This window comes from Temnothorax americanus, unplaced genomic scaffold (genome assembly GCF_048541705.1).
Source record: "Temnothorax americanus isolate GAGA-0224 unplaced genomic scaffold, ASM4854170v1 Scaffold111, whole genome shotgun sequence".
Classification (NCBI taxonomy): Eukaryota; Metazoa; Arthropoda; class Insecta; order Hymenoptera; family Formicidae; genus Temnothorax; species Temnothorax americanus.
Genome location: NW_027509244.1, coordinates 356,961 through 371,367, shown reverse-complemented (window position 1 = coordinate 371,367; position 14,407 = coordinate 356,961). Strand labels below are relative to the sequence as shown.

Sequence of the window (14,407 nt, the reverse complement as noted above, 5' to 3'; positions counted from 1 at the left end):
ATCAAATAGAACCAAATATGGATATATTATTAAAAAATAGATTTAATTATATTTCTCGTTTTATATATAAAAACAATGTCATTCAATTGGACAATAAATTTTACTAGAACAAAAATATTTGTTGAAATATGATCTAATCTAAAACATCGCTTAATGTTAATAAATAAAATATAAAAATTTCATCTCATTTCTAATATTCAGGGGAACCATTTTGTGGATCATATATATTAAAAATTCCTTAGGAGATTGCTGCTTGTCTGCGAGATATTCAACAACACCTGTAACACTTTGAAGAGTCAGATCCAGAAGTGCTCCGCAAACATGAGTTTTATAAATTTAAAATCGCTTTTTTATGTTTTGTAAAATAGTTTCTTTAAGTTGTTTTACTACAAATGAATCGTATTCATTTACACACATATTACTCTCAACTTCTCCCCTGAAAATATTAAAGAAGTAATTGATACGACAGCATCTATTAACTCAGCTTTTTAAATTTGGCGGCGCAGGGGTCTACGAAACGCTACGCTAGTACGCTACTGCTGTTCATGGAGCTCGCATTCGCTAGCGCTATCTTGGCTCCATGAATGGAGTTAATAGCGTTAGCGTTGGTAGCGCGGTAGCGAGCTCCCCGAACGCACCCGTTTAAAGCTAAATAGCGCGCGTCTGTGATGTCTAGTTAAATAAAAATTTAAAGAAACACACAATATATGGTTGGCCTATCAGAAAAATTCCTCTTTTACAGAATAGATTTCAAAGTATGTTAATTGTGTGAGAATAATACTTCTATAAGTCGATTAAAGGAAAAGAGGCAGTAAGAGCCGGCGCGGTAAATAGGGCGCAAGTTATATATATTTCTTATCGTCAATACATAAAAAATTCGCGAACGTTTCGACCATTTTTTGTGGTCATTTTCAGCGCAATAAATTAGAAACGTGTAAATTAGAAACTCTATTGTAACGCGGTCATTGGGCTATTGTATACTCGCACGTTGCACGTTCCTTTTTCCATGCGGTCATTCCGGTGTGTGCGCGCTACTCCATAGGCAAGCAACCTTGAGTCTCTCCCAAGTTAGAAGGCCAGGAGGACCAAAAAATTTGAGAGCTCCGCGTTTCACGCTTTATTTATTATATTATTGTGAATCTATGTATTATACATAGATTACCGTGTTACAAGGTCTTTGACTGGCATTACCGTTATTTGTTTTGCAACGAATATTTTTATACATCGATCTCTCAACTGGCATTACCGCTATTTGTTTTTCACCGAATTCTTATACATCGATCTTTTAACCTCGAGACAAGCGAAACATATTAGATCGGTCATTACCTCTTGAAACATTGTCGAGACAGCTTGCGTCCGTTATCTGTGCGCTGTACCGTTCTACGATCAAGTATTATCTCTCGAAACAATGTCAAGATAACTTGCGTCTGTTGTCTACCGTTTTGTGCGCTATACCGTTCACGATTTCATTGTAAGTAACTTCAATTTTATATCGATGTGAACCATAAATCAGTGTGTCGCTCCGTATGTACGCAGGTATCGTGTAACATATATAATGAAGTACCAAATGCATCAGCATGGTCCTCCTGGCCTTCTTCAAGGTTGCTTGCCTATGGAGTAGCGCACACACACCGGAATGACCGCATGGAAAAAGGAACGTGCAACGTGCGAATATACAATAGCCCAATGACCGCGTTACAATAGAGTTTCTGTTTGGCGCTCACCAAACTGTAGTTAGATGCATGTATTGTTTAGTCTCATTACTCGTTGTACACAATATTCTTGCGTACCTAGTCTTAAGTATTTCGGTGACTCGCGCGAAACGTCGGCGGATCGCGATCAACGCGGAATCGATAATCGCGCGACTCACCAATCGGTGCTGCCCTCGCTCACCCCACGAGGGCACCCGCCTGAAGAACAAGTACTCGCTCGCGACACTGTTCCAGCGCCGCGAGCCCTCAGCACTCATCGTTACGCCGGCTCATCGTTACGACGTCTGATCGTTACGACGTCTCGGAGCACGGAGAGATTAACGAAGCACAGATAGAGTATCGGAGCAGAGAGACTTGTGCTAATATTCGGAGTCGCGAGATCATCCGCTCGCTCCCGAATAGTGCGGTCGCCCACTTTCTCGGCTTGTCTGTGTGCTGCCTTTACTTGCTTCCTCCTGCTTGCTTGCTGCCTGCCTTAAATTACTGCTGCCTGCCTCGCTTTCGCCTTGCTTGCTGCCCTGCCTGCGTTGCTGCACGAGCCCGATCGCGACCGAGACGAGACCGCCAGGAGTCGACGGCACAACGAACGGTGAGTCGCATTTGTTTAACTTAATTTTCGCTTTGGGGAGACTTTACACATCCCCCCTGGTCCTTCGAGCTTCGCTTTATCGCAAATCCGGGTACGGCTCTACCGCCCCCCGAGCATCTGGTCCTTCGAGCCGGATTATCATATCAACGCGATTAGTCTATTACCGCCGACCTTTCGCGTGTCCTTTCATTGTTTTAAGTCACCGAATCTTGTGTTCTGTAACGCGTGGTGCAATAGTGCGTGACCTTGCGGGTCTCGCAGGATCTCCCGTTTCGCAACGCTCGCTTCGCGAAGGGAATTCTCGCGTAGCATCGCGCAAACGGCCATCAGCCACCAATCTACGAGAATTCGCTGAATCCTTATTCTCGCATTAACGAGGTGCAATAACGCTCGGCGTGCCGACGACTCGTGTCTCGCGCGGTATCTCTCGTGCAACGCTCGCTTCGCAACGGGAATACGCGTGCGAACTTCGTTCGTCATAGCTCGGGCCGCAGCCGTTAATCGCCTTAAAATCCAATCCGCGCTAGCCGCGGTAATTAGTCGCCATTTGATTGATCTAATCGTAACCGAAATATTCGGTCGAATATCCGAGTATTCCGGGCCAGCGATACTTTCGCGCATAGAGACAACGGCCGTGGCCTTCGATTACGGGCCGGTCTCGCGCGCGTTGTTTTTCTATATAGTCTCGAGCATCGCTCGTGTTTACGGCGTTGCGAGGTACGTACCGCCCGACCCAGCACTTGTATTATCCCGACATTCGTGCTCCGTCCGATAGTACCATCGCTCGAAAATATTATTGTCGCTGAGCGAGAATATTTGCCTTTCGAACTCTGCGACGCGTGTTTATCGCGCTAATCCAACGGCTGATATTCTCCGCGTTCAACTCGAGGAATATTATCGAGAATATTCCCTCGGGACTTGCGCGAGCGCCAAACGGAGCCGTCCGTTACCCCTCACCTTGGCGACCTGACTTTCGTGATTGTTTCGCCGGGTTTCGATATTGTTGGGTCGAGTTGCCGTCGCCTCCGACTGCCTATTCGTCGTTTACCCTTCGCTCTTAGCTTCGTCTGTCTGTGGTGGCCGACCCCTTTGTTACATCATGTCGAAAAACGCATATGCTCGTCGCGAAGTATGCAATCGGCGTATGCAGGAAATACACGACCTCTCACTACAAGCCGCGACCGACGCGGCAATACGAGCGACCTTCCTCGCGCGCTACTCGAGCGTAGCGAAGATCGCGGACGATTTTGAGGCCTTCCACCTGAAGGTCATACAAGAAGCGGCGGATTTCGAGGTCGAGGACGGAATCCGAGCCAGTTTCGACAAGATGCATTACGCCGTAAAGAGTCGATATCACCGTGAAACGGGCGCGCCATTCGCAGGCGCGCCGGCACCGCCCTCGGGTCCGGCCTCGGTGGTCAAGTTACCTAAGATCCCGCTGCCGCAGTTTTCCGGCGACCTTACGTTGTGGCCTTCCTTCATCGCGTTGTTCAACGCGGCGATACATAACCAGCAGATTTCCGCGATAGAGAAATACCAGTATCTGCTGGCTTCACTCAAAGGGGAACCACTCAACGTGGTGAAAAACCTGCCGTTTTCCGATGAGTACTATCTGATCGCTTACGACTCGCTGGTCGATCGATACCGGAATAAGAGAAGGTTAGCGGACCATCACTTGAATTCGATAATCGAGGCAAAGCCATTGAAGGTGGAGACGGCCGAGGCTCTTCACCACTTATTAGATACGTTTACCGAGAACACGCGCGCGCTCGCATTGATGAAGTTCCCTACCGATTCATGGGACTTTATCCTACTGAAGTTTTTGTTAGACAAGCTTCCTCGTTCCCTTCGGGAAAAATTCGAGTCGGCTCACCGGGCTGAGGAGATACCGCGATATACACAACTCACGAAATTTCTAGCGGAGCATTGTCAGGTTCTCGAGGCCGTCGCGGGCCCGTCCTCCAAACCCAAGTCCACACCGGTCTCTTCGTTCGTGACTAACGCGGCCGGTTGCCCCGTCTGTAAGGAGTCTCACTACGTGTCGAAGTGCTCCCAGTTTTTAAAACTCTCGCCGAGGGAGAGGCAGGCTAAGGCTCGCGACTTGAGATTGTGCCTCAACTGCCTGCGCTCGGGGCATGGCATGAAAGACTGTCCGTCCGCGTGGGCATGTCGGTCCTGCGGCACAAAGCATCATACGCTTCTGCATTACGAGCAGAGCTCCAATACTACCCCTAAACCCGAACCCATTAGCGCGACTCCTGCCGAACCGGACGCCGTACCCGCTCCTCAGTCGGAGGATGCGCCGATTGTAACCATGACTAGCCTGGCCAATAGAATCGTCCTCCTGTCCACCGTACGAGCCGAGGCGATAGACGCGCGTGGCAATGCGTTCCCCGTACGCATATTGCTGGACAGCGCGAGTCAGGCCAACTTTATTACCGAGGGCTGCCTCCGGAAGGGCGGCTTTCGTCGCACCAAACACAGTGCAACCGTGTTGGCGATAAACGAAGCCAGGGCGGCAACGACGAGGGGCCTCACCTCCCTCGTGATCCGCGCGCGCGGTCGCGACGACACCCGGTTCTCAATAGAGGCTACGGTTCTCTCGTGCATAACCTCGCCGCTGCCTAATGACAAGGTGGAGGTCCAACCGTGGAAACACTTGCAGGGATTGCCGCTCGCGGATCCCGAATATTTCGTGCCCGGCGGTGTTGACATCCTCCTGGGGGCGGACTCGTTTGTGTCGGTGCTACGGGAGGGCCGTCGTAAGGGGGAGAGGGGAGAACCCGACGCCTTCAATTCAGTCTTCGGATGGGTTCTGACGGGCGCGGTATCCCCATCAGTCCAAGCAGCGCCCCTGAGGTCATTCGCGACTACGCTCGAGTCGATCGCGACATCGGTGGGTCGCTTTTGGCAATTGGAGGAGGTGCCGGAGGACACTTCTTGTTCGGACGAGGATCGACGCTGCAAGGAAATCTTCGCCAAGACCACATATCGTGACCTCTCGGGTCGTTTCGTGGTCTCGTACCCGTTCGCGTCGGATCCTCCTACATTCGTCGGCTCGCGCTCCATTGCGGTTAGTCGTCTCCGCGCACTAGAGCGTCGATTTAAATCTGATCCGGAGTTCAGAGCTGGTTACAATAGTTTCATGCGGGACTATCTCGATAGCGGACACATGGAGGTAATTCGCAATCCATTCCCGTCGGATGGCCACATTTATTATCTACCGCACCACGGTGTGTATAAACTCGATAGCACTACCACTAAGTTGCGGGTAGTGTTCAACGCGTCCTCGCGAGGCCCGGACGGTCTGTCGATCAACGACACCCTGCTCAGCGGTCCGAAGCTGCAGCAGGACCTGCTCGCCATCCTGCTTCGGTTCCGCGCCGAAGCGATCGCTCTAACCGCGGACGTGAAGCAGATGTTTCGCCAGATTTGGATAAGCCCGGAGCAATGCAACTACCAACGTATCGTCTGGCGCTTCTCGGAGTCGGACCCCATCCTCGATTATCTACTCAAAACAGTTACATTCGGCTTTAGCGCCTCCCCGTTCTTGGCGATCTATTGTTTGCTCCAGTTAGCTCATCAATATCGCGAGAAATATCCTCTAGCGTTCACAGCCCTACTCGAGGCGCTGTATGTGGATGACGTCGTGACAAGCGTTCGGACGGTGGAACAGGCTCGCGCACTCCGCGACCAATTGCTATCGCTTCTCCGAAGCGCCGGCTTCGAACTTCGAAAGTGGTCGAGCAGCCATCCTGCCGCGCTGGAGGGCCTCGACCCGCAGTTATGTAGCCAATCAATGTTAGATTTCGAGTCAAGCGAGGATCAATCTCAGAAGATATTGGGCCTTCGGTGGCACTCACAATTTGACAGTTTCGGGTTTCAAGTCAACGCGTTGGATCGTGAGTGCACCAAACGCACTATACTGTCGGAAGTAGCGCGCATATTCGACCCCCTGGGTTTTCTGGCCCCACTCACCTTTACGGCGAAGTGCTTAATTCAGCGTCTGTGGACCCTCAAGTTAGATTGGGATGATGAGCCTCCGATGGACATTCGTCGCAGTTGGAGTCGTTTCCAGACGGAGCTCGGCGTGTTATCTTCCCTTCGCGTTTCTCGCGCGTTTAACTCGTGCCACGTAGATCGCTGCGAACTCCACGGGTTCTGCGATGCCAGCGAGCTGGGGTACGGAGCCGTGATTTATCTGCGAATCGTTACGCGCGACGGCGTCGGGGTCCGATTACTGTGCGCCAAGTCTAAGGTCGCCCCGCTTCGCCCCCTCACCATTCCCCGTCTGGAGCTCTGCGCGGCTCTGCTCTTGTCTAAATTAATCGCGTACGTCCGGCGCACCCTCCGCGGACACCTTGACATTGACGACGAGTATGCTTGGACGGATTCCGAGGTCGCCCGGGCCTGGATCCGCTCAGCACCACAACGGTGGAAGACCTTCGTTAGAAATCGCGTTGCCCTCATTCAGGACAACGTGCCGGTATCAGCTTGGGGTCACGTCGACACGGAGTCCAATCCGGCGGATCACTGCTCCCGCGGGCTTTATCCTCGCGATCTGGTGGCCTGTTCGATGTGGTGGGCAGGCCCTGAGTGGCTTGTTCGCTTCGAACCCCGAGTTGAGCCGTCCCACGATTCGGAAACCCCTCCGATCGAGGAGGAGAAAATCGTATCGCTCGTGACGCTCGAGCCGCCTGACGCGGTACATTCATTGCTCGAAAGATTCTCATCAATCGAGAAAATTGGTCGAATTATAGCATACATTCTCAGGTTTGTACATCACTCCCGTGCAAAATCTGCTCCTACGACTTTGGCCATAGATCAGCTCGAACTGCATTCCGCGTTACTACTCGTTGTGAAGAGTGTACAGGCGGATGCTTTCCGCGATGAGATCGATCGTCTTCAAAGCGGGAGAAGGCTCCCCAAGCCCTTTCGCAAACTCGCTCCCTTCCTTGATCCGGTGGGTATTCTCAGGGTGGGCGGCAGGCTTGCAAAATCCGGATTGACATTCGAGAACAAGCACCCTGCCTTACTGCCCTGTAAACATAGACTCACAGATCTCGTTATCGAACACGTGCACCGCACGAACATGCACCCTGGTCGGCGCACGCTGCAATACCTGCTCACGCAACATTATTGGGTCCTCGGGGTGCATCGCGCTATACAGCGCGTACTCTCGAGATGTCATCAATGTTTCCGCGTAAGGCCACACACTTCTCAGCCCCTCATGGCGGAACTACCGGCCGATAGGGTCCGACAGGCCAAGCCATTTTCGATCAGCGGCGTGGATTTCGCGGGACCGTTCAACATAGTCACGCGACGAGCCCGGGGAGTCTCCTCCGTCAAAGTGTACGCGTGCCTTTTCGTATGCTTTTCGGTTAAGGCGGTGCACCTGGAAGCCGCCTTCTCGTTGTCCACCGACTCCTTCCTCGCTGCGCTGCGACGCTTTGTGGCCCGACGCGGACGCTGCTCGCTTCTCTACAGCGACTGCGAAACGAATTTTGTAGGGGCCGCACGGGAACTGGAAGGCCGCATGGGCCTCGCAGCGGAGCGAGAGAAGATCAAGTGGTCCTTTAATCCTCCCTCCGCGCCCCACTTCGGGGGCCTCTGGGAGGCGGGAGTCAAGACCTTTAAAACCCACCTGCGGCGGACCGTGGGTGATCAAATCCTCTCAATAGAGGAATTCACGACGGTCCTCGCGCAGGTCGAGGCCGTCCTGAATTCCAGACCCCTCTGCCCGATGAGCGCCGACCCTGCCGACCTCGAAGTCCTATCGCCGGGTCACTTCCTCACGATGGAACCGCTCGTCTCCGTTCCCACTCAAGACGTGACCCCGTTACCGATGAATCGGCTGAGTCGGTGGCAACTCGTCCAACGAATACACCAAGACTTTTGGAGGCGCTGGCATCAGGAGTATCTCCATACCCTGCAACAGCGTCCCAAATGGTGGACCTCAGTCAACCCGCTCGGTGTCGGTGCGTTAGTCCTCATCAAGGACGCCAACATGCCTCCTCTGCGTTGGAGGCGAGGACGAGTGGAGGCGCTGCATCCGGGCAGCGACGGCGTCCCGCGTGTCGCCACGGTGCGGGTGGCGGACGGCACTATCACGCGTCCCCTAGTGAAGCTGTGCCCCCTACCGATGGGCCCTGCTCCACAGGCGACCGATTCGAATTGAAATAAAATACAACTCGTTGTATTTTGGTGGGCGGTATGTTTGGCGCTCACCAAACTGTAGTTAGATGCATGTATTGTTTAGTCTCATTACTCGTTGTACACAATATTCTTGCGTACCTAGTCTTAAGTATTTCGGTGACTCGCGCGAAACGTCGGCGGATCGCGATCAACGCGGAATCGATAATCGCGCGACTCACCAATCGGTGCTGCCCTCGCTCACCCCACGAGGGCACCCGCCAGAAGAACAAGCACTCGCTCGCGACACTGTTCCAGCGCCGCGAGCCCTCAGCACTCATCGTTACGCCGGCTCATCGTTACGACGTCTGATCGTTACGACGTCTCGGAGCACGGAGAGATTAACGGAGCACAGATAGAGTATCGGAGCAGAGAGACTTGTGCTAATATTCGGAGTCGCGAGATCATCCGCTCGCTCCCGGATAGTGCGGTCGCCCACTTTCTCGGCTTGTCTGTGTGCTGCCTTTACTTGCTTCCTCCTGCTTGCTTGCTGCCTGCCTTAAATTACTGCTGCCTGCCTCGCTTTCGCCTTGCTTGCTGCCCTGCCTGCGTTGCTGCACGAGCCCGATCGCGACCGAGACGAGACCGCCAGGAGTCGACGGCACAACGAACGGTGAGTCGCATTTGTTTAACTTAATTTTCGCTTTGGGGAGACTTTACACATCCCCCCTGGTCCTTCGAGCTTCGCTTTATCGCAAATCCGGGTACGGCTCTACCGCCCCCCGAGCAGTTTCTAATTTACACGTTTCTAATTTATTGCGCTGAAGATGACCACAAAAAATGGTCGAAACGTTCGCGAATTTTTTATGTATTGACGATAAGAAATATATATAACTTGCGCCCTATTTACCGTGCCGGCTCTTACTGCCTCTTTTCCTTTAATCGATTTAATCACGAGAGCCTTATAATTTTTAACTTCTATAAGTCTTTCTTGTAATATATCTTAGGATTATATTGTGTTATACATATTGACTTATATTCATAAATTAAACAAATAAACTTAATAATGATACACTAATAAATTTGAGCAAATTTTGTATATGTTCCTTTTCTTTGCAATAACATTATCATTACTAGAACTATGATAAAATAGTTTATAGATTGAATTTCACTATCATCTTGTATAACACATTTTTTTTAATATTCTTATTTGTTTACGTTTTTATAACATTAATGTTATCAACATGAAATTTACCAGAATGATAATGTATAATTGCAAATAGTATTTTAATTAATTTTAATTAACTTTAATCACTATTCAATGATACCTGTGGCAATTCCAGCAAACAAAAAAAGATTAAAAGATATTAAAATTTTTTAATACCTTTGAATCTCTTTTTTGGCGGAATTAGATGAAATTAGATGGGATTCAAAATGTGAAATGGTCCAATCCCATGGAATCCAAAAAAGAAATTTTTAATTCCATCTAATTCTATGGAATCCGTAAAGGTTATGGAATTGCATGGCATTAGATGGTTTAGGAAATTGTTTTAAATTCCTCCCGTAATGACCACACAAACACAATTTTATGAAAATAAGAAAGGATCATTGCTTTTAAATAAACGTTTATTTTTGTAGTCAGACCACTGGCGCCGTGTGGGCTTAGAGCTTGGGAACTCTTGCCCTAGGCGACTAGCGCCTGAAAATATCCAAAAATATCTTATTCGGTCCCGTAGGGAGTCTCCCTATATACCAGTCGGTGCGGAATTTTGAACTCGAGAGAATGTGCGGGCGATGCAACGCCAAGCGGCGTTGATGCGAACTACCCATTTTCCGCGCGGGCGTGTATCACTGGTGGCGCGTACCGCCACATTGGTTTAAAAGAATATTTTCTTGATAGAAGCCATCTAAGAAGTAATTTTCTTCAAGAAAGTAAAATTTTGTCATTAAGAAAAGTAAACTTTATAACCCACAAAAGTCATACTTTATTCAAGAAAATGATTTATTACATGGCTCAAGAAATTATTTTATTTGATTTAAATATTTATTTTCTTGGCGTATAGATTTTAAATATTACATTCTTTCTTAAAAAAATGTTACTACATAGAAAAAAATTATTTTCTTGATTAATGTTTACTTATAACACAAGATATTAAGTGTCAAAGAGCATATAAATTTCAACTAAAAAAATTGTCATTTTAATTCTAGAAAACATTTTCTAAGATGAAATTTTTAAAGTGAAGAAAGTTAGATTTCTCATCTTAAAATAACAGTTTACTTTGTTTAATAAATAATATTCTGTATTTCTCATGAAATCTTTACTTAAATGTAGAAAATGTAATGACTTAAAATAATTTATTTAATACAATACACATATTTATTTGGAATTAGATATTTTTATTTAAATAAAATGAATATTTACTTCAATCAAAAACAATAATTTTAAGTAAATGTATTTACTTTGTTTAAAACATTTTTTCTCTCAGTGTGCTTGTTACTCGGAGTATCCAGATAGCACAGAGAATCGAAAAAGAATTCTTATATATATATATATATATATATATATATATATAATTGTATATATATTTGCAATAAAAATTGTCTAATATGATTTTTGTAAATAAAACGTTTTATTTTAATGTAACAATACCGACTGTTGAATATTTAAAAAATTTAATGTTTTACATTAGTTTGTTTATCCCAAAGTTACCAAAAATTAAACTAATACAAAACTTTTAAAATTACAATTAATTCATAAGAATGACTTTCAATTTTGTAAGTGATAGGGAATGACATATTCAATATATATTATAGACCCAAATAACAATGGGATAAAACTAGGAATTTAACGTATTGTACTCGTTTTTCAATCTTAATTTGGAATAAAATGGAATTTGTTCTGTTGTAAATATCGCCGTAATTCAATGGAATTCGATATATACATATTGATTTCCAAATTTGGGATTCAATGGTATTTATTTTATTGTCGGAATAGTCGGAATTCAATGGAGTTCAACACAGACACTTTTCAATCCCTATCCTGGCATTCAATGGTATTCATTTTATTGTCAGAATAGACGGAATTTAATAGAATTCAATACGGAAATTTTTAATTCCTAGTTTGGCATTCAATGGTATTCATTTTGTTAACGGAATCAATGGTATTCAATGGAATTCATCACGAAACTTTCCAATCCCTAACCTGGCATTTAGTGGTATTCATTTCGTTAACGGAATCAATGGTATTCAATGGAATTCATGACGAAACTTTCCAATCCCTAACCTGGCATTCAGTGGTATAATATTTTTGTGTCGGAATTGGATGGGATTCAAAAAAGACAAATTCTTTCCAAAATAAAGAATTCCATGATATTGAAACTATTTTAATCCCTTTTTTGGACACAATGGAATTTGGAAAGTCCTTAATTGAATTCCTGGGCAATCCCGTTTTAATTCTTTTCAATCTTTTTTTGTTTGCTGGGATACGCCGGGCACTCTAAGAATGCTGCTGGAGATTATATGTCCATCTTCGATTGTTGTTTCTCACATAATTTGGTGCTTATTGATGTCGATGCAACTCTTTTCAATTTTTGCACCTTTCATTACGCTATTGTATTTTATATCTTCTCATTTTATTATGTCGTTGTACATTTCATACATTTTAAATGTCTTATGCATCCTATATTAAGTCTACAGCAATTTTGAGAAACAGTTTATAAAATATTATACTTATATTCCTTTAAATTCAATTTTACGCACAAAATATATATCTTGCAAAATTAACCTAACCTAACTTTTTAACTATTAATTTTAGAAGATGAATATGATAAAGACCTTTTTTGTCAGCCACATAGAGCCCTATTTACAGAATTTTAACTCATTTCAATCGGACCATTTTTTATTTTCAACCCCCTTCAACCTTTAATTTTAAAAATTAACTTCCAAACGAAGAGAGCTAAAGGGATGAGTCTAACGGTATTGGATCTGGTTTTATGAGAGCTACCATTCGTTCCAGGTGCCAATCCTCCCCGACCGCTCCCTAGCTTGTAACAAGCTCAAGCGTTGAATATTGCATATACTGGAGTGAAGTAACCACCCTAGACGTAAACTAAAATCCGATTTATGACGAACTAAATATAAATTAAGCTTTATTTAAAATTCAAAAATTTTAACTTTTTTTTAAGAAGTGAGGGAGGGGGGTTGGCATCAACCCCTATGGAACTACTATTGCAAAGCCTACAATCCGTCCTCAGACACTAATCACCGTCCATCACTCCTTTCTTTTTTTTTCTTGGAATTGTTTTTATCTCTTTTCATCCCTATATACAGGCCACAGGGGCTTGCTGATCAATCCCGGACCTGTGTCAAAATCCGAATCATGATAAACTATTAAGTATGAATTAAGCCTTAATTAAAATTCGAATTTTTTAATCCTTTTTTTTAAGGGGTAAGAGGTAAGAAGTAAGGAATAAGGAGTAAGAGGTAAGGGGAAAGGGTTTGTATTAATCCCTGTGTGGAACCGCCTTCGCGAGAACTACAATCCGTTCTCAGACATCATCAACCACTGCCCACTAGGTACTCCTTCCTCTTCTTACGTTAGAAAACTGTTTTTACTCCTTTGAACCTTCTATAGACCACATATAGGGGTTGCTGTTCAACTCCGGAATTTTACCAAAATACGAGTCATGCCACCCGACACGTACATATAAATCTATGATGATAACTCATAATCGAAAATTTGAATCCAGTAAACTTTGCCGCCTAACAAGGCCCTCACTTTACTAGAACCAGAGAGAAGAATTCTCTCTGCTAGAACTCTAGATTATAAGAATATACAGGGTGTTCGATATAAAAGTATAACCACCCGAATAGGGGGGGTAGATTGGGTCAAACTGAAAAGAAAAGTCTCGTACCATTTTGCAAAATTCGCAATAATTAACGAGTTATTAAATAAAACGTCTGAGCAAATGAGCGCACAAGGAGCACACGTATTGCATAGGCATTGCCGTAGCGTCTTACGCCTTAGATAATATTAATTAGTTTAACTTGAATTATGTGTAATAAAAACATTTAATTTTAGTAAATTTAATTATTTTGCATGTCAAAGTTTACGAGGTTTACCACAAGCTTTACTTTAACTTTTGTTTACGTTAGAATAACTTTAATGGTGCGTGTCTACCTGCGAGTAAAACTCTCGAGAGTAGCTCTCGAGATTGATTCTCGCAAATGGACATATTCCTAAAGAGTACCTATAACGAAGAATGAATCGCAGCTCTCGGCGAGCGAACTTTTCAAGACCTACTCGCAAATCGACACGACGTTATTTTACTCTCGGAGATCAGCTCGCCAAGCTCGAACGCTGTTCGTATTTTGAGAGCTACATGATGACACAAAGGAACTTATTGAATAATGCGGATCATGAACCATTGTAGAATACTACTGTGACAGAAATAAAAATTTTTTTAATTTTTATGTTTTGTGAATAAAGTGCGAAAAATTCATAATTTAAAGAATTAGATAAGAATATTTTTAATACATTCTCTTATTACTTGGTCAATAATTATAGTTACACTTTAGTTTTACATAATTTGCTCGTTTTAGTTACAGCGCTGAAATTAAATACATTTTTACATCGCGAATTTAATACATTAAAAAAAAATTATTTAATATTTACATGTAAAAATCTGTATTTCGCAAACTGAAAACTAAATAATAATATCGCACTATGTATTCCACTTCACAATTTGTAAGTCTGTAGAAACTTTTAATTGTTGGGAATCTTCAATCTTAAGCTCTCTAATTTAGAGCAGATCCGGCACCTGCGATCAATCCATTGCTTGACCCAGAAGGTCTTTTTGTTGTTAGTTAACACCCTTTTTCTTTTTAAAATAATGCTAGCCACTATAGTAGCCGCAAGTCTCTTCGTTTACGAGACATTATGATGTCACCACTCTCAGAGATCGACTAAAAAAGT

The 14,407-nt window shown here is 45.0% G+C and overlaps 1 protein-coding gene across 1 annotated transcript; it reads left to right on the top strand.

The window, feature by feature from the left end:
* Positions 1–3,400: 3,400 nt before the first annotated feature.
* Positions 3,401–8,479, top strand: LOC143908680 (uncharacterized). Its single transcript, XM_077426435.1, has one exon. The coding sequence runs from the start codon at positions 3,401–3,403 to the stop codon at positions 8,477–8,479; it is 5,079 nt and encodes a 1,692-aa protein (XP_077282561.1).
* Positions 8,480–14,407: the final 5,928 nt, after the last annotated feature.

Bases quoted from the DNA above. Each gene is read 5' to 3' on its own strand.
- LOC143908680 (XM_077426435.1), top strand. From the start codon at position 3,401: ATGTCGAAAAACGCATATGCTCGTCGCGAAGTATGCAATCGGCGTATG.